General features: G+C 42.9%; 1 protein-coding gene across 1 annotated transcript; it reads left to right on the top strand.

Moving 5' to 3' along the window:
* The first annotated feature begins 256 nt into the window (after positions 1-256).
* On the top strand, positions 257-18,823 carry CYTIP (cytohesin 1 interacting protein). The gene is made up of 8 exons (XM_054971806.1): positions 257-478; positions 3,866-3,915; positions 5,305-5,359; positions 7,146-7,248; positions 8,577-8,670; positions 10,318-10,387; positions 14,484-14,550; positions 17,159-18,823. Exons 1-8 carry the CDS (start codon positions 308-310, stop codon positions 17,629-17,631), a joined length of 1,083 nt encoding a protein of 360 aa, XP_054827781.1. The 5' UTR covers positions 257-307; the 3' UTR covers positions 17,632-18,823.
* The last annotated feature ends 500 nt before the right edge of the window (positions 18,824-19,323 follow it).

The raw sequence follows: 19,323 nt of genomic DNA, 5'->3' as shown, positions 1-19,323 counted from the left end.
GGCATAAAAACTGCATGATGAGAGTTACACTGTTGGCTTCTAAAGAATGGAGAGGGGGGAAAATAAGCAGATTGATTTAATTTTGAGGCCCAAAGGTCTGTAAGCTTAAAAAGAAACAGCGAGTGATCTGTGAGAGGAGATTTATGTAAACTGCCCCTAAACCACAAGTCACATGGGCTTCCCCCCCCTTTTTTTTTAAAAAAGTACTTCTGCTCACAACGGAGGTTATGCTTTTAGTTGCTTCCTCTCAGTTATGCGAGGCACTTGAAGCCGGGCCAGTCTGAGAGCAACCGCTGGAGAACCCAACATGTCCTTGAAGAGGCTCATTCAGCAGAACCACAATGTCCACTGCATGGGCTACAGTGTCCGTTCCACGTACACCCCCTGCTTCGAATCAATAGATAGCCCTACGCTGGACAACAGAGGGATCCAGATCTCCACAAATTCAGTGGGCACTTTGCCCAGGGATTACAAACAGGTATGTTGTCAGTTTGGAAGGTTGCAGGACCTTCTTCATCTGTCCTTCATGATGCCTTCACCGTACTTTGAGGGTTCAGAATCACTAATTTGAAAGAAATAATGTTGCTGACAGTTTGCTGGGGAAATATACAAGAACAGAGTAAATTCTGGGAAATGTAACTGGCAAGAAAGAATCCTGTGGGGGGCATGGCAGCCGGGTTCCTGAATCATTTAGCAGGTGACACTCCCCCTCTCCCGTTTACCACCTTGCCAAGAAAACCTGCACATTCTCAGTCTCTGTGTACAAGGCTGCTGTTAAAGGCAGAATCATTATTTTTGTAAAAAAAAAATTAGTCATCTCTAACCTAGTCAGTAGGAGAGCAGCCAGACAAGGTCTCTGGTGTTTGTTTGCTCCGTGGGAAAACTGTTAAAGCCAACCTCGCTGCCAGTAATGGGCTCTGTGCCTAAGATCAATGCTCAGCTGAAGCAACCTTCTGAAAGAAAGCTTTGCCTCTGGTGGCTAATTGACCTGCTGTGCTGTAGCTGAGATTGCTCTCAATTTATAAGTGTGCTAAGAAAACATTGTGTTTTGAATCCAGAGATGCTCCTGCTTTCTCCTTTAGGGAGTTCATGACATCTCCAAGAGAGGCCTTTTTGTCATTCTAGTTGGAAGCAGCTTTTTGTTAACCATGTGCCTGAGCAGAAATGTTTCAAGTTTCTCTGTTCTTTTTCTTTATCGCCTTTTCAGAACATGATTTTATTTATAGTGTACCTGGTATAAACACACCTTTCCTGTATAGTTTTGAATATTCTTTTCTATATACTCCTGTGTGCAATAAATACTTACATAAATAATATCTGACATTTCTCTAGTATGGCAGATAAACGTCTCTGTGGTCAGAATGGAAAACATCTGCAGTTAGTCAAGATGGAGGAACTTACAAAGTAGTACCAGTGGATAGGTGTAGTGCATATTGTTTTCTAGTTATGGGGAATTAAGCTTGCTTAGGAGTAGATTATAATGCTGGCTAGTTGGTGGTGGGAATTTGCTGGGGTTGTAACTGTTGTTGGTCTTTTCTAAAAATGCAAGAGCCCTGATGCATCAGACCAGTGGTCCATCTAGCCAGCATCACATAGTAGCCAACCAGTTGCCCCAGAGGGCCAACAAACAGGTCGGAGAGGTCTGGGACTTCGCCTGATGTTGCCTCCTGGTGCTGGTTTTCAGAGGTTTACTGCCTCTGCATATGGAGGCTCCCTTTACTCACCATAGGTAGTAGCACCATGACACTTTTAAAGTTCAGGTTTTGGATGCTGGGTAGTTACAGGCAGTCATTTACCAAAAAGTAACTTAACGATGTGTAGATAATCATTTGGTAAATGATCAAAACACCACCATAGAGGAGGCAGAAATTATAGCAGAAAAATAATGTTAAGATTAGGTAGGAAATCATATATAAATGTTTTTTTATAGAGGAGGCAAAATTATAGCAGAAAATTAATGGTAAGATTAGGTTGGAAATTATATATGTTTTTTGACAATTCTGTATATTCTAAAGACCTTTGTTCAAAACTCCATCACTCCACAAATTAGTATTTTTCTTTGAACAGTGGTAATGTAAGATTAGTATCTTTTTGTATTGTTTTGGATTTGTATTGTTTTTAAGTATTCGTTCAGTTTCATTGCTTGGAACATGAGAAAGTTTGGCTTTTTTTGCGGCAATCATTCCTCCATCAAAGATAACATCTGTGATCAATCTTGTTTACAGAAAATAAATTGCGACATGGAATGCTTACGCCGGGCATAAAAACAGCCTGCAACGCAACAGGGAAATATTGTACATTATCATTTCTGAAGCAGACACCAGGGATCAGTTATTTGCATAACTGGCACAGTGCATCTTTTTAAAAGTGGATATTAAAATAATTTTTTCCAAATATCTACAGGTCATAGTGAAAAGTGATATGTAGTAAACTGTCTCAAGCATGCTAGATCCTGAGGCTATCTATATTCAGATATCTATCTGGACAAGGTTGCAGTAAATATTTTAATTGCATTTAATGCTAAGGTGGTAGAATGGTGTAGCTTGAGCTTGTCAGATCTTGGAAGCTAAGTAGGGTTGGTACTTGGATGGGGGACCACCAAGGAAGACTCTGCAGAGGAAGGCAATAGGAAACCACCTCTGCTTCTCCCATGCTTTATAAGCCCTTTGCTGAGGCTGCCATACGTCGGTTGTGACTTGATGGCACACATGTATGTACGTTAAATGCTAAAGCTGCTAATGCAAGCTTTTAAGAAACTAAAATAGCTTATGAGCTTCTCTGGTGTGTTTTCAACTCTCTGAAAAACTCATTTCCATTTTATCTGTGGAGCATCTTTTCAGTGCTGTAACTACCACTGTGTACTGGAGAACTATGGAATGTTCACCCCATCAGATGTTAGATCTGGGTCTGCGTTGGCCTACTCTCTACTCCTTTAAAATTGTACTGGATGGAACTTTCTGCATCAGAAAGGGATTCAATGGACTTTAGCCATGTTACTGATGTATCAACAACAACAACATTCAATTTATATACCGCTCTTCAGGACAACTTAACACCCACTCAGAGCGGTTTGCAAAGTATGTTATTACTATCCCCACAGCAATCACCCTGTGAGGTGGGTGGGGCTGAGAGAGCACCAAGAAGCTGTGACCCAAGGTTACCCAGCTGGCTACAAGTGGAGGAGTGGGAAATCAAACTCGGCTCTCCAGATTAGACTCCCGCCACTCTTAAACACTACACAAAAATGGTAGAACAATGGCTGATCATTGTCATTGGTCATTTCATGTTTTCAAAGAGATTTATGGAAACTGCAAGTACATGTTACATTGACAGTGTACTATCCTTTGGCAGATACCAATAGGTCTAAACTGCATAGCTTTCTGTTGGATAATAATTGGCACCTTTATGTTAACTTGAAATGTCAGGAGTTTGTGTTCTGGTGTTTTCCCTGTTAATACCTCTGATTGCTCAAGCTCATGGAAAAATACTCCTTAAAAGTTGCAAGGGTGCCAAATAGATTATAGAAATTGGAAATTATCTGCATCCAGTGTTGTACAGCGGTTAGAATATTAGACTAGGACTGGAGTGATAATTCCCATTAAGCCACAAAATTCACTGGGTGATCCTTACAGTTCACTCTCTAAGCCTAGGCCATCTCACAGGGTTGTTCTAACATTAAAATGTGGAAGAGAAGAATCATGGATGTTGCCCTGTATGCCTTAGAGGAAAGATTGGCTGACGATATGATAGATAGATTAGCACATCTGCTTTGCACAAAATATGATGCATGTTAATACCTTTAGTTGTATAAATAATATTAGATTTCTAATGCAACTGACTGATTAAGGCAAACTTTTCTTTCTAGCTTGCTTTATGCAGAACAAGTTCCTTGGGTGGCTCTTGTGGCCCACAAAGGTAAGAAAGACATCACTTTCCCTCCTTTAGTATTAACTAATAATAATACTTACTACCAGGGCTTTTTTTCTGGGAAAAGAGGTGGCGGAACTCAGTGGGTTGCCCTCAGAGAAAATGGTCACATGGCTGGTGGCCCTGCACCCTGATCTCCAGACAGAGGGGAGTTGAGATTGCCCTCTGTGCAGCTGAGCGGCGTGGAGGGCAATCTCAACTCCCCTCTGTCTGGAGATCAGGGGGTGGGGCCACCAGCCATGTGACCATTTTCAAGAGGTTCCAGAACTCTGTTATCCTGCGTTCCTGCTGAAAAAAAGCCCTGCTTACTACCCAGTAATATTATGATTGTGAATGGAGGCATAAGGAACTTGCTGAATGGCGAGCGTGAAAATGTGAAACAGATGAAGTGAAGGCTGTGGGCTGAAGAGTTGTTGAAGTCCTCCTGAGCAGTCTTAGTAGCTTACACAAGTACTGACTGAGCCATGGGGGAATGGAACTTGATTTTGGTTTTAATTTTTGAAATATCATGCCAAATCATTATCTTTGTAGAGGAGAACTGATCCTTCATTTCTCCAGCCCACTTTTGCAGACAGATAACATGACAGCACTTTAAAAATGAGACCATCACTCGGCAATTAATTTAGGTCTGGTTCATACATGCAAGAGAATACGGTGGTGGAATGGATTGTACACTTCAAACTGTAGGTGGAAGATCACACTTTGAAATGTGTTCCTGTGTTAAAAAAACAACAACTTTCCTGCAAATAGAAAATCAGCATAGCAAACAAAGAAATTGCTGATTGCTTCATTAGTTTGCTATTTGCAGGGAATGAAGAAATATCCAGTCAGTCAGACATGCAGTCAGACCGGTACAATGTGTACTCTCATCTCGCCATTATATCATTTCATTCCCACTTCATTCTCCAGTTTGAGTGAACCAGACCTTAGTGGTCTAGTTCACGCAACCTGGTTGGGAAGCCGAGAATGGCAACTGAGTGGATTTGTATTGTAAGAGTTTAAGCAATGATGGGATTATTTCATGATATGCTCAACATACAACTTGACCTGTGTTTACTGCAAGGCTTACCCAAAATGAGTTGAAGCATGGGTAAATGTGAGATTGAGTTGTGAGTTTGGAGTGAGTGGAGAGAATACAGCACAATGATTTTCATCATCAATGCCACACCAATCCAATTTTGTTATATGAACTTACCCTGTAAGCCATGTAGTCCAGGCAGTTTGGGGTGGGGGGGGGAGTGTGCCAATGTAAGGTTTCTCAGTGCACACACGAAAAACTTTGTAGAAATGTTATGCATGGCAGTCCACCACCCTGAATAAAGCATGAAAACATGGTATTCTCGCTCAATTGGCTATTAACTGTATTGGTCTTTGCAGAAAATCACTCAAAATCTTCAAAGAAGACAATGAAACATTTGGATTTGAAATTCAGGTGAGGTTTTAACATTGTGAACAGAAGGAGTCTGTGGTTGTGATCCCATGTGCACATGTAGCGTGCAAAAGAACTGATGCTGCTTCCCTCGATCTTACCTGATAACCTGTATCTCTCAAAATTCTCTCTTCTGCTATTTTGTTGAAGGCATAGGAATTCTTTGCACCTTGAAAGGGCAGAATGTAGTCCTTAAAGATATACATAAAAACTGTGACAAATGCTCATAAACCCACATTTTAAAATGTGAAAACGAGCTTTTGGAGGACCTAAAATGTTCCTAAAAGATCAACCGAAGCTTTTCACACCCATTTTCCTGCTATTTCCTGGTCACTCAGGTTGTTGGTTCCACAACATCCACAACATATTTCTTCTTCTCTTTTGTTGCAATGTGATCTGAGCCATTTGGGAACCACATTGTAGAATGCAATGATGTCACAATGATAAATACCCAATCAGATGTGGCTGTGCAGTATCACTGGGGTCAAAAAAGGTGTGTGCTTCAGGGTGAAGTCAATGCTTCTTTTGTACCACAACCTCCTCATTCTGGATGGTCAAAGGGAGGAAATATATGTCAGACAGAGGCAGGGCCACTGAGAGGGCAAAATTCTGGGACGGTGATGATCACCTCGAAGCCAGGAAAGTCATATTTGTTAGTTTTATATGATGTTTGCATTTTGTCTTGGTGGTGTGAGGGGCCCCAGAGGGATTGTGTTGTGTTTGGGGGGCGGGGTCTTGTAGGGGCTCTCGGCAGCCCTAGATGGAAGAAGGAAGAAATTGCCTAGTAGCTATAGCAGTGACATACATGAAGCTGCCTTATACTGAATCCGACTGCTGGTTCAGCAAGGTCAGTATTGTCTAGTCAGACTGGCAGCTTCTCTCGGGGTCTCAGGTCTTTCAATTCACTTGGAGATGCTGACAATTGAACCTGGGACCTTCTGCATGCAAAGCAGAGGGTCTTCCACTGAGGGTCAAGCTAGATGTGCAGGTTTTTTCAAGAGTTGGGTCCCTGCAGCTACACAGCAGCTTTGAGGAGGTGGGTAGCTGTTAAAAATAAAAATAAAGGAGACCTTAAATGGCCTCAGAATGCCTTCATGGGGGGAGGGGGCTCCCCCCTCAAGTTTCCTCATGTCAAATTGCAGGGGAGGGAGTTTCCCCCCCTGTTTTTTTCTGCTCCATACAGAGTATTCTGTGTATATGGAACAGTAAAAACCGGAGGGGGGGGGAGACTCCTCCCTTGCTATTGTAACACGGGGAAATGGTTTGATGGGGGCGGGAGAAGCCCCTCCTCCCCCCATGGAGGCATTCTGAGACCATTTGGGCTCCCTTTTATTTTCTCACAGCCACTTACTTTTAAACTGCTGTATGGCTGTGGAAGACCCAACTCTAAAACCCAGCATTTCTAGCTTGGCCCTGAGCCACAGCCCCTCTCCTGCTATTCTCTGTCTCCCAGGGCAAAAACTTCAATATTGTTCTGAACTTTTCCAGATCACCAAAAGTGACCCTGCCTGAGCAGTTTGGTAACTGCTCAAATGTGACAACAAATAATATTCTTGTTGCTGGGTGGGAAACCTGCTTGTTCCTTAAGGTTTTTTTTTTTTAATAAAAGAGGAAATATTCATCATGTGCAGCAGCATAGGGGGAGAGCAGCATACTGTTTGACAAGTATGCCAAACAGACCCCCTAGAGCACATTGATGCATGTAAGAATCTATACATTGGGGTGACAGGCTGTGAAATAAGGGGGTTCAGGTGCCCGACTGGTAACTCTGTGCTTCTGACATTTACAGACGCTTCGATTTCAGCAACAGAGTAACTGCTGCTTGGAAAGCTGCACGTACATCTGCAAAGTAAAGGAAGGAAGTCCTGCCCACCTCTCTGGACTCCAAAGTGGTAACTTTCAGTTTTCTGCTCTTTTTGTTTTGCAGATGCAGAAACAAAACTGAACATGCAAGGTGTAGAGGTAGCATCTCCGCAGATCAGGGTGCTCCTAGCGGTTTGCAGCCACGACTGTGAATAGTTTTAATAATTCATACCTGCTTGCATATGCTCTACCCTGTCCCAGATTGCAAAGAGCTTGACACACTGGTCGTGCTTTTGCAACTTCAGGCTTCAGTACATGCACATTATCTGAACTACTATCCATCATATGTACGGGAAGGGGCAAGCAGATATGGCTGGTATTGTGCCAATTGCATTGCATTCTTCCTCACCTGGAATATGTCTAGCTTGAAGGTCTGCTTCGTCCTATCAGCCTGTGCAGCAATTACAGTCAAGGGATCAATCAACCCAACTTAGTGTACCCTCATTGTGAAAAGTTATATGACTGGGACAACAAAAAGTAAAACTTTTTATTGCTGTGCCCTCCAGCTTTGGCATGGCCTACCTTTAGGTAGGAAGAGCAGCCTCTCTGTAGATATTTTCTATATATGGGCTTCAGGACTTTTCAAAAAATCTACTTGCATTGATTTACTAGCTTTTGGACTGTTTTTTTTTATGTTGCCAATAGGCTGGGAGACTTACTAGGATTAAGGGCAGATGGGTAGGTAGAAATGGTGTGGTACAATATGTAATGTCACTTCCACCCAAAAAATGGGAAGTGATGTCACCATGTCATGGTGACACTCTAGAAATTCAACAAATCTCTATGGTTCTAACTCAATCAGATGAGACTGAGGCTGTGAGAGAGGTTGAAATCCAAAGCACATGTACTGGGATATAATTTCTATTGAATGCATCAGGAAAGTGACTTGACTAAGGCTGCTTACTTTACATATTTATTCATTGCTTTTTCTCCCCAAGGGGAATCAAAGCAGCTCACAACAATTAAAAGCTTCAGTAAAAGAACATACAATTAAACCAATAAAAAAAACGATTACCTGCTGTATCTTACGCTTGTCCTGGATGTAACAGGCCAGCTTGTCCATGGGCACAGGGCATGGACCAAGAGCCCTTAGGCCTTACCCAAACATTATACCAAGAAAGAGGGAGAGCAAACGAAAGCACATCTGGAAGTAATGATATTTCTATCCATCTGCTCTTCCTGATTCCCTTAGTGAATTCATAGCAAAGGTGGAAATCTGAACTTTCTGGCACTATGCTATACCAGCTCTTCCTTTGAAAATATGGTGTGTCTCTTTGAACACCGGGAAAGCAGTTAATAAATCACACCAAATAATAAATACATGATCTCTAATAACTTGCATTTTGAATTGTTGCAGGTTATATTCTGACCAATATCAACAGAGTGAGCTCTGAAGGGCTCAGTCACAAGCAAATGGTGGACTTGATCAGATCATCAGGGAATCTATTAAGGTAAATGCATATCCATGTGTTGACCAGGACCATTTCCACACACCCTAAAAAGAGTGCCCCACTTCTGGAACGCTGGCGGCTTTTGCACGGGATTTCTGACATCTGTTTCCAAAACCAATACAGGCAGTTTTCGTGGCACTGCAAAAACGAACACAAAACTGCCTGCTTCCATTTTGGAAACAGAGATATCAGAAATCCCGCGCAAAAGCCACCAGCATTTGGTGAGTGGGGCGGTCTTTTTAGGATATATGGAAACGGCCCTGCATCAGCACTGTGCTGTGAATGCGAGGAAGGAAGCAGAGCTGCATTGGGGTTTTCTTTTTTGACTGTGTAGATCTTTATACATCCTAAGCAACATTATTTTATTTCCAGACTGGTATGTAGCAACTCTAAGTCTGGCACTAGAGCTGAGAAATGCCCTAAACCAAGCACTCTTCCCTCCAGCGATGGATCACCCTAAAAAATGTCCAAGAACTCTGAACTTTAGAGGGTACTGCTACTGCCCCCAATGTCTGTGATTCCTCCAAATTTTTGTCATAGCCTTGGCAATCTCACAAATTTCATTTATTGGTTGTTTTCAACCCAGTTCAGATTACACCATTGGCCAGCTCCTTAAACTCCTTAAATTAAGGCCCAGTGCTCTCTGACAGAAATGGATGATTTGGGTTGATTTTTGCCCTCAATGTCAATCGGATAATAATGTACAGAAAAATTGTAATGGTAAATTGAGGACAACGGCTTCATCTGCACATTGTTGGATATTGTGCTATTGTTGTGCTACTGCACGATGGTCCACACAGTTTCCAGTTATTCCTATCTGCAACAATTGTGCAATACCCCATGATATTTGGATGCAACCATAATTTATTTTTATTTAACACGTTTTGATCCCACCTTTCTTCCAAGGAGCTCCAGGCAGCCTGCAAGTCTCTTCCTCAGCCAGATCATCCTCACAATAATTCTGTGTGGTCAGTTAGGCTGAGAGTGAGTGACTAGCCCAAACTCACCCAGTAGGTTTTCTGACCAGCATTCCTAGAGATAAAATTACCTTATTTCTGCCTTTCAGTCTTAAAGAACAGTGCAATTTTTAAAAGTATGTTTGCAGAAGTAGAAGGAAAGACAAAGAAAATATGTTTCTATGCTATTGTACATCTGGATGAAGTTTCTCAATGGGGATGAATGCAGAGAGGGACACAGCACGTTCTTCTTGGCAACAGTTCTGATTCCTTCTCCCATTTCCCCCTCTCTTTTCTAACCATTCTCATGCTTGGATGTCATTGTATGGCATTGTGGATTCTTATTTTTATCCTGATGGGTTTTGTGTTGCTACATGTTACCTCCACCGTGCCATTCCTTGAGTTAGAAGGATCAGAGGTGAAGGAGAGCATGCCACATTATCACTTTTTACTCTGTATTTACCTGAGCTGCCAGGATTTTATTAGGCTTGTGTCTAACATTTATATGATTTCTGCAAATGTTTGCAATAACACCATCTTCACCAGATACTAAGCTAGTCCTTGTTGTGTTTATGAACGTTCTATGGCTGGCCACTGTTGGAGACAGAGTTCTGGACTAGATAGAATCTTCAGTCTGATCAAGCCTTGGCACTTCTTGCAATCTTATGCTATGTTCTTGTGTTGTTTACAGCTTAGATGTTGTGAATGAAGCCTTTATTATGAAAAGAATGGAACTGGAAACCAAGATGAGTTTTTTAAAGGTACTGATTCTGTAAAAGGTTTAAAATATCAGTTGCATACCATAGAGTTCATGTAGCACAAGATGTAGTCTGTGAAGACAGCTTTGTATAAACAGGCTTTCATCATGCAAATCAAAGTGACTTCGGGAGACATTCTACTCTCTTGAGCAATGTAACGTTTATTTTCAGAACTAACAGAGCTGTGTTGGGTACTACCAACACCTATGCCAGCCTAGTGCTGGCCTCATGCTAGTGCCATCAATAAAAGAAAGGTTCGCTGCAAGTAGGTTTGCCAGCTCCAGGTAAGGAAATACCTGCAGATTTTAGCAGGGGGGAGCTTGTGAGGGGCTGGAGCCCCCTCCATATAATCCTATGGAGTCCACTGTCCAGAACAGCCATTTTCTCCAGGGGAACTGATCTCTGTCACCTGGAGAGCAGTTGTAATTCCAGGACATCTCCAGCTACCACCTGGAGGTTGGCAAGCCTAGCTGCATGGCTCCCTGGTGTGCAGGCCTCATGCTAGGGATGGAAGTAAATGTGGCCCTTTCGGTTGATGGCAATTGTGAAAGTGGCTCCCTGCCACTGGGTTAGAATGTTGCCATAGAATTTGAGAGCAGAACTACAAGTGACAAAAAGCACAGGTTGGACACTTGTCAGCTTCCCTCAAGTTTTGATGGGAAATGGTCTTGCAGCTTGGTCCTGGTCTTGCAGCTTGGCTCTCTGACTGCTGTCCAATGGACTTTTCAACTGTCACTTGTCCAACATTCCGCCAAGCTGCCTATATTTCCCATCAAAACGTGAGGGAAGCTGACAAGTGTCCAACCTGTGCCTTTTGTCACTTGTGGTTCCTCTCTGAGAGAGGCAAGTTCAGGTTCCCACTCTGCTATGAGGCTTGTTCAGTGTCTGTTGACCAGTCACTCTTTCATAGCCTACCTACTTCACAGGGTTGTTATGAGGAAAAAAATGCAGGATGGGAGCATGATGTACAGTGCCCTGAACTCAGAGGAAGAGTACGATGAAAGTGTACCAAATAAACTAATAATTACATCCTTTGTTTTATGTGAACACAATCTCATTCTGTTTAAAATAAAATGCAAACTGTAGCCTCATGTAGCCTTAGCTTTGTGGCTGTTCAGAAAAGGGAAAGGGTTTTAACACCTCAACCACTACTCAGCTTTGCTGTTCGGCATCCAGGTTTGTTATAAGCATTTTAAAGGACAAAAGATGTGTGGTTTACAAACACCCCTTTAAAATGCCAATAATGAAGCAGGGAGTTAAGTTTCAAATAGTCAAACTGAGTTGAGGCTCAAGGGTTTAATGCCACTTCCCTTCTGCGTGACCCAAAGCCAGCTGAGGCTGCATAAGCTTCCAGTTTGCATTTGGTCCATTTGAGCCCCAAGTCTCAAGATAGAAATCTGGCTTCTCATTTACCCCCCTGGAAACATATCCGTTCTCACTATAACAGTGCTGCCATTCAACACAAAATATGAGGGGGAAGTCCCTTTCTGCCACTGCTGTAGCTCATTCTGTCGCGTTCTACCCTGGAATAAACTCTCCAAGATTGTCAGAATCATAGAGGAAAGCTGGGAAGGCCCACGTGCTCAGCCATGCTGCTTACGTAATGTGGGGTTTGCCACCTGAGCTTGACCTCCAAATGGCACTGAAACTGGAATGGCAGCGAGCGCTTTGATTAAAGCAGCTAAGCAGGCAAGGGCCTCCTTCCATTCAGAGTTCAGAATGAGCTGAGCCCCAGAGCCGGAATTTCATTGCTGTGCTTAATGAGATGGCAGCAGCTGATTAGTATGAGGGCTGGCACCTCTGAAGCATGCTGCAGATTCCAGCTGATTGCCTTTATGGTCCTTTTCTTTGAAGAAAAGCTTCAGAAAGTGTCCACATTTGAAAGAAAGTATGTGACATTTGTTGCGAGGTGCCTGTATATCCAGCACTTCATATAACAGATGCCTATTTTATTTTAAAGTGCATGTGTAAAAATGATAATGTGTGAACAAGTCCCCAGGTGTATGTGTTGTATGCATAAGAGAGACAGAAACCTACATTAAGTAATCCAGAAAGGTAGCTATGTTGCTCGTGACAGGAAAATAAATTAGAACAGAGTATTGTGGCACCTTAAAGACTATCAGATTTATTATGACAGAAATTGGAATGGGCTAGACTTCACAAAACTAGACTGGAGTCCACACAATAGAAAGCCGGTGAAATAGAGAGTATTGAACTAGGAGGACTGGGTTCAAATCCTCTCTCAGCCATTAAGCTGATTGTTTGACTTTGGACCAGTCACCTTGGCCGTTTCCACACGGCTTACCTCTGCCCGTAATGACCCGGTAGATCGCGCACAAAACGCAGAAGATCGCGTTTTCTCGCGCGAGAAAATGCGATCTTCCGTGTTTTTTGCGCGATCTACCAGGTCAATACGGGCAGAGGTAAGCCATGTGGAAACGGCCCTTCTCTAACCCTAACCAACCTTGCATGGTTATTATAAGGATAAAATGTTGGGGAAAAAGAATCTACCCTATGTCCTGAGAAACACCATAACAAAACCTTTCAAGTTCAATACAACTCTTTCCCAAAGGATTTTTAGCTTCCTCTAAAGTATACCCATGGGGTAAAACTGATTCGTTGTGATGTTAAAGGGCCTTTAGAGTTAGCTCTCTCTTACACTGTGTGATTCAGGTTTAATACTCCTAATTTGTAAAAAGAGCTTTACTAATGAGATGTTTGAGTCCTATGTACCCCAATTAAGCTGCAGTTAAAACCACAACAGTGAACTGTATTTGACATGAAACTCCAGTTTTAATGTAACCCTCAGCAACCAAGCAAATTAAGGTATGATGTAGTGGAATAACTACAGACACACAGAGTTCCCATAGACTCCATACATCTCTGGTTTTCCCGCTCACTGACTCCTGCATGTGAAAGCAGCATGTGGGAGAAAATCTGTGCAAGTCTCCCATATACCCATCCAATTGTCTTATCCTCCACCTGGGTATCTTCCACACAGGGATGGGATTTTGTAGTTTCCCTGTTGCTGGTGCGGCTGCAGATTAAGCAGAGCAGCAATGGGGTTTTCACATGGAAGGTTTCCTCACATTTAACCTTGCTGAATTCCCCAGAAGTGGCTACAACCCCTCCCCTCGGCCACCAGGGCGTTTGCATTTTTTAAAAAAGAAACTGGTACTAGAAAAAAAAAACGTAGGGTGTGTGGGGGTGTGTGTACTGATGGATACTGCACTGATGGGAGTAGCAGATACTATGAACTTTCAGTTTTTTAAAAATCAAGTCTTTAGCCCCTTCCCTTGAAAAGATATGCCTTTCTCCTTTTATCTCCACAAGGGGCTAGACTTATTTAAAAAAAAATTAAAATTGGGAGTTCAGAGAATCTGCTGCATCTATTATTATAATATATCAATATAACAATATTCTAGTGCCATTTTTTTCAAAAAGCTCCCCCCCCAAGTGGCAGGGGAGGGAATAGCTGCCTTGAGGTCAGAGAAAATAGCTGCCATGTGGGCTAGAGAATCTGAATTTACCCACCCATAGTGAAGTCATCCAAGCTTTATTGTGATCTTTGGAGCAAAGCACGTTTGAGAAAGATCGGAGAAAAATGGGGGAACCCCCAGAGGCACACGATTATACCACAAGTGCTATTGGGAAGCAGGAAAAAAACTTGCTTCACAAAAACATTGAACTTGGGGCAGGTAACCAGTATGGAAGATGCCCTGATGCAAATTGCTTGTGCATTGGAACCTTGTTATCAGTGTGAGCTATAGAACTATGTAGGAGACCTGCCCTTCATCTTAATGCCCCATGGGGCTGCTTATACATAAATCCATGAGTGTGCATGGGTGGAGGGAGGATGGGATGGAAAAACAGGGTTATATTTAGTTAACAGGAATCTTCCATGTGAAGGTGCTGTGGATTTAAGTCATGCCATTTTTTTTAAAAAAAATTGAACTATCCTAGAAAATGTCTGGGATCATCAGTAGCCACAATGTTAATAAGTACACTCCATGCAAAAGATACTCTGGGTCAAAGCAACCCAATCTCTGTATCTCAGATTGATAGAAGAATTATGATGATTGTGGTTTGTGTTTTACAGCAAACACTGCAAGAGAAGCTGGTTGAGTTCCAGTCACTGTGTTTACGAGAACAGCACCTTCTTCATGGTAAGTCTGTGCTTCTCATTGTAGGAAGCGATTACAGACAGAAACGGCTTCCTCTTCAGAAACGTCATGAGCTCAATCAAAACATGACTTTGCTTCGTCCGTTCTTTGGTTTTTCTCCCCCCTCCCTCTTTTAACAAAATCATCAGGGGAAGCTTTATAGAAGGATAATGAGCCCAAGCTGGATTCTACAGGTCCACGAAAAACAGCAACAACAATAATAACATTCGATTTATATACTGTCCTTCAGGACAACTTAATGCCACACTCATGCGGTTTACAAAGTGCATTATTATTATTCTCACAACAATCACCCTCTGAGGTGGGTGGGGCTGAGAGAGCTCCCAGAAGCTGTGACTGACCCAAGGCCCCCCAACTGGCTTCAAGTGGAGGAGTGGGGAGTCAAACCTGGTTCTCCAGATGAGAGTCCTGTTGCTCTTAATCACTACACCAAACTGGACAAAAGATGGATGCACAAGAAGGTCTTCCCTCACTTCTTTTATTCCCAGAAGCCCCATTTTGGTTTCTCTTAAAAAAAACCTCTCCACTGAAAAGGGGAAAATCTGTTCCCCTCACTTCGCTGTTAAGCTTGCTGCACTAGCAGAAGACTGAGGTAAGGGGATTTTGCTTGTGGTCCTCCACCCCGCCCCTTTGCTGCAGTGCATTTTGCTTAAAAGCATCCTTGGTGTCAGGGTTTTTAGGCAGCTGTTGAGAGAAGGGGAAGGCTGAGAAAGATCTATTTGTACCAGCTTTTTCTGCTCATATAACCACAGGGTTCAACCTGGTATATTTCAGCATGAGTTCAACACAAACATCAAAACAGATGAAAATTCAGCTCAGTTGGAGCCTAGGGCAAAGGAAGGGGTAAAGGTATGCAGGGCCAGGACCTGTTGAAAGGTAGAGTTGGCTGTTGCTTAAAAACCATCATCCAGACCACTTTTTATAGTTAACAAGCCTAACACTGTCAAATTTCAGAGCAAGAAATAAAGAGCCAGCATAAGAAAGTCTGTTTGCATAACTGGAAATATGTAGTTTAACATTACCGAAAAATGATACACTGGTTAATAATCCATACAATTTTCATAGCCCAAACATTGGTTATTGTGAGTCCTTTATTAGGAAGTGGTACACAAGAGATTGCACAATGAGTAATAAGTATACATAGGAGCGCCCTTGTGGTTATTTTAGAGTGCTCGCATAAATTTGCATATGAATCGCACATGGATTACTGGCAACTGGATTGTAGGCCCAGTTCTGATGTTGTTGTGTTTTTATGTTTTTTTATTAAATTATTTTATATATTATTTTAAAATGTTGTTTCAGTGTTCAAATGTTCTAATGTTCAAATGTTAATAGCTTTGGGGGCCCTATTTGGGTGGAAAGGCAGCATAAAAATCTTTTGAATAAAATGAATGAACTGTTCACCTCTATCATTTCTCTTTCTGTAAAGCATTTCCAAGGAGCCCTTTAGCGCCATTAAAATCTTTGCCTACCAGTCTCTTCACATTCTAACATCCCACCCACCCTGATTTCCTTTTCTATTTTAAAAGAGCCCTATTTGGCATGGTACGGAGGATGCAAACCTCTGATCCAAACCTTGGGCTCCAGGCCTCTTAAGTTTTGTTGTAATGCCTGGCTTGAACAATACCATTACTGTTTTGTTTTGCACAATCATGCCAGGAGCTCTAAACAGAATTGGTGCCACCCTTATCCAGAGGGGAGAGAGATGATAATCCATGATATCTTTCTATTGCTTAAACATACAGCAATTTGGTTTCGCTGCAAGAGATTCGCACAGCTCCCCCTCACCCCTTGAATTTAACAAAATCATAGTACCTAAGTAATATTTCTGGAAGATAACATTAAGTATACTAATGGTGCAATCCTAAGAAGAGTTACTCCAGTCTAAGCCCACTGATTTCAATTGGCTTTGAATGGAGTAACTCTTCCTAGGATTGCACTCTAAAAGGAGACCTGCTGGGACGTGCCCAAGAGGGAAAGTTCCTTCTTTGCTCTTCCTACATGCTGCTGGCTCCCTGCCCCCCTCCCCCACTTCTGTGTCTGCCTTGCCTTCTCCCTCCTCACCGCATCCTCTTCCTCTTGGCCACTGCCGCTTCCTGCTCACTTAACTGAACTCCAACCCATAAGTTTTTGTTCACAACTGTATGCACTGGTGTCATTTTTCACTCCACCCATTTGTTTCTTTTTAAACAAGTATTTCTGCAAGTCTGGGGTTCCCCTAGGCTTGCAGAACCCTGAATTTATTTATTTACTTCATTTATACCTTGCCTTTCCCCCAAAGCAGCTTGTCTCCATTTTATCCCCGTAACGACCTTGTGAGGTAAGTTAGGCTGACAGTGTATGACTGGCCCCAGATCGCCTAGCGAGCTTTCATGGCAGAATGGGGATTCAAACCTGGGTCTCCAAGATCCTACCACTACACCACACTGGTTCACCTGAATGGTAGTTGTGGCTAGTCCTGTTGAATGGGTTTGGCTGTTTGAACAGGGGCTAACCCTTCTTTAATTCCTGTCAGTGCCAAGAGTGTCAATTTGGCCATAGATGTGTGTTTAGTCCTGAAAATGTAATGTATGTTCTGTCTCTCTTCTAGATGAAGTGGATGGCAGCTCGCTCCTTGATCCTTTGGGGTTAGAAGAATCTAATCTATTGAGTGACTATATTGGGTCAGGGTCAGCCTTGGCAAACAAACCCCGGTTTTCCAGTGAAAGCAGCTGTATAAGCCGCCTCAGCTCAATGACGGTGGGCAGCGAGGACAGTTTCTACCAAGGTGGTGTTTTTGAGGACATTGTTAGTGAGGCTTTTAGCCAGCAGTCAAGCACAGAGGATGACTGCTTCCTTCCAAGGGACTCTGCCATTGCTGTTGTGAAGACTTCACTGAGAAGACATAGAAGTATCAGCGTGGCAAGCAGTGGTTCTGGATCTCCCTTATGTGACAAAGGCAATGCCTTGAACCTCTTTGGGACACTCCCTCGGAAAAGCAGAAAAGGAAGCGTACGAAAGAGGCTTTTGAAATTCATCCCAGGTCTTCACCGGGCTGTGGAGGAGGAGGAAAGTCGTGTCTGACAAAATGGGTTCAGAACTCCTTAGAAAATTTGGGGCCAAACTTTTGAAACCTTGTTGGGCTTGTGCCATGGACTTGGATCAGATTTCATTCAATGAAGTGAAACAAAGCAAAAGAAGCAGATCAGACTGTGATACTTGTTTTTTGTGAACTAGGCTCAGGAGGACAACAGTGACATTGTGTGTGCGTGCGCGCGCGCACGTTATTCTTAAAAAAAAAACACGAGCGCAATATGTGCCCGATGCTGGGAGTATGCAGCAAATCTAGCATGTGGCAAGTCTTTAGCTGCCAACATTTTACAGAAGATCAAGGTAAAACCAGATGAGGTTTCTTTTGTGGATAAAAATCAGCTGAGAGAAGGAGGGCAATTCAGGGAAGGACTGCAGTGCAGGGAAGGGAGTTAACAATTCCCCCCATATGCACTTCTTTTAAACACTTCCAAGAGATGCCATTTTCCCTCACTGAAGGATACATACAGATTGCCAGCCTAACACATAGTTGTTGGGAGGTGGATGGGCATTTGAGGTTGTGAAGATGGAGCAGGTAGAATGGGCTAATACCTCATCCCATTGCCTAAGGCCCTGACATCAAGGAAAAGTACAGCAACCGTGTCCTAATAAAAAACACCCAGGAGGTCCATTCACCAATCTCCTAGTGTCTCGTTTCATTTGACCAAGAGAAAATGAGGCACATATATTTTCTAGAAAAGCAAAACATGGGGATGCTTCATATATTTTGTGCAACTCTTACATGTTTATGAAATTCTGCGGAGACTGTGTAGGCCCCTTCTTGGTCCTTCCATGGTAGGGCTGCCAACCTGGAGATCTCTCCAAATTACAGCTGATCTTCAGACTACAGAGGTCAGTTCCCCTGAAGAAAATGGCAGTTTTGGAGGATGGATGGTATGGCATTATAGCTTGCTGAGATAGCCCCCCCCCCCAAAAAACTCGCCTTCCTCAGGCTCTACCCCCAGCTCTTTTGGGATTTTCCAACCCGGAGTTGGTAACCCAATGAATGCGTGGTAATGGGGAAGAAAGGTAATGTATGGACCTGAAGGACATGTCAGACACAGCAGATGTACAGGACTCTGATTTCCTGCAATGGCAGCACATACAGACCTTGCTCCTCCCAAACACCCTCTTGCTGTCATCATGAGAACTGATGCCATCTCATACATCTGAGAGCCAAGCTACAAGTGACGCCTGGCACAGGTTCGACACTTGTCAGCTTACCTCAAGTTTTGATGGGAAATGTACGCGCCCTGGTTTTACAGCTTGGCTTTCCATTACAGCTGCAAGATCAGGATGCCTACATTTCCCATCAAAACTTGAGGGAAGCTGGCAAGTGTCCAACCTGTGTCAGGCGTCACTTGTAGCTTGGCTCTGAGTGTGTACATGTACAGACTTAAGGTCATGCATTACTTTTTCCATGTGATCTTGAGAATCCACAAAAACAATTTGACAGCAGCACTGAATGTGCAAACTTGATCACAGTGATAGCTTTTAAGTGTCAGCAGTGTGCCTCCTCCTTTTCCTCAATCACAAAACAAATACATATCAAGATCAAGATGGGTATCTGTGTTAGTCTGTCTGTAGCAGTAGAAATGAGCAAGAGTCCAGTAGCACCTATAAGACCAACAAAATTAGTGGTAGGGTATGAGCTTTCATGAGTCACAGCTCACTTCTTCAGATACA

This window comes from Eublepharis macularius, chromosome 2, assembly GCF_028583425.1.
Source record: "Eublepharis macularius isolate TG4126 chromosome 2, MPM_Emac_v1.0, whole genome shotgun sequence".
In the NCBI taxonomy this organism is placed as follows: domain Eukaryota; kingdom Metazoa; phylum Chordata; class Lepidosauria; order Squamata; family Eublepharidae; genus Eublepharis; species Eublepharis macularius.
The sequence above is the reverse complement of the archived record's forward strand: the minus strand, read 5'-3'. Positions and strand labels throughout refer to the sequence as shown.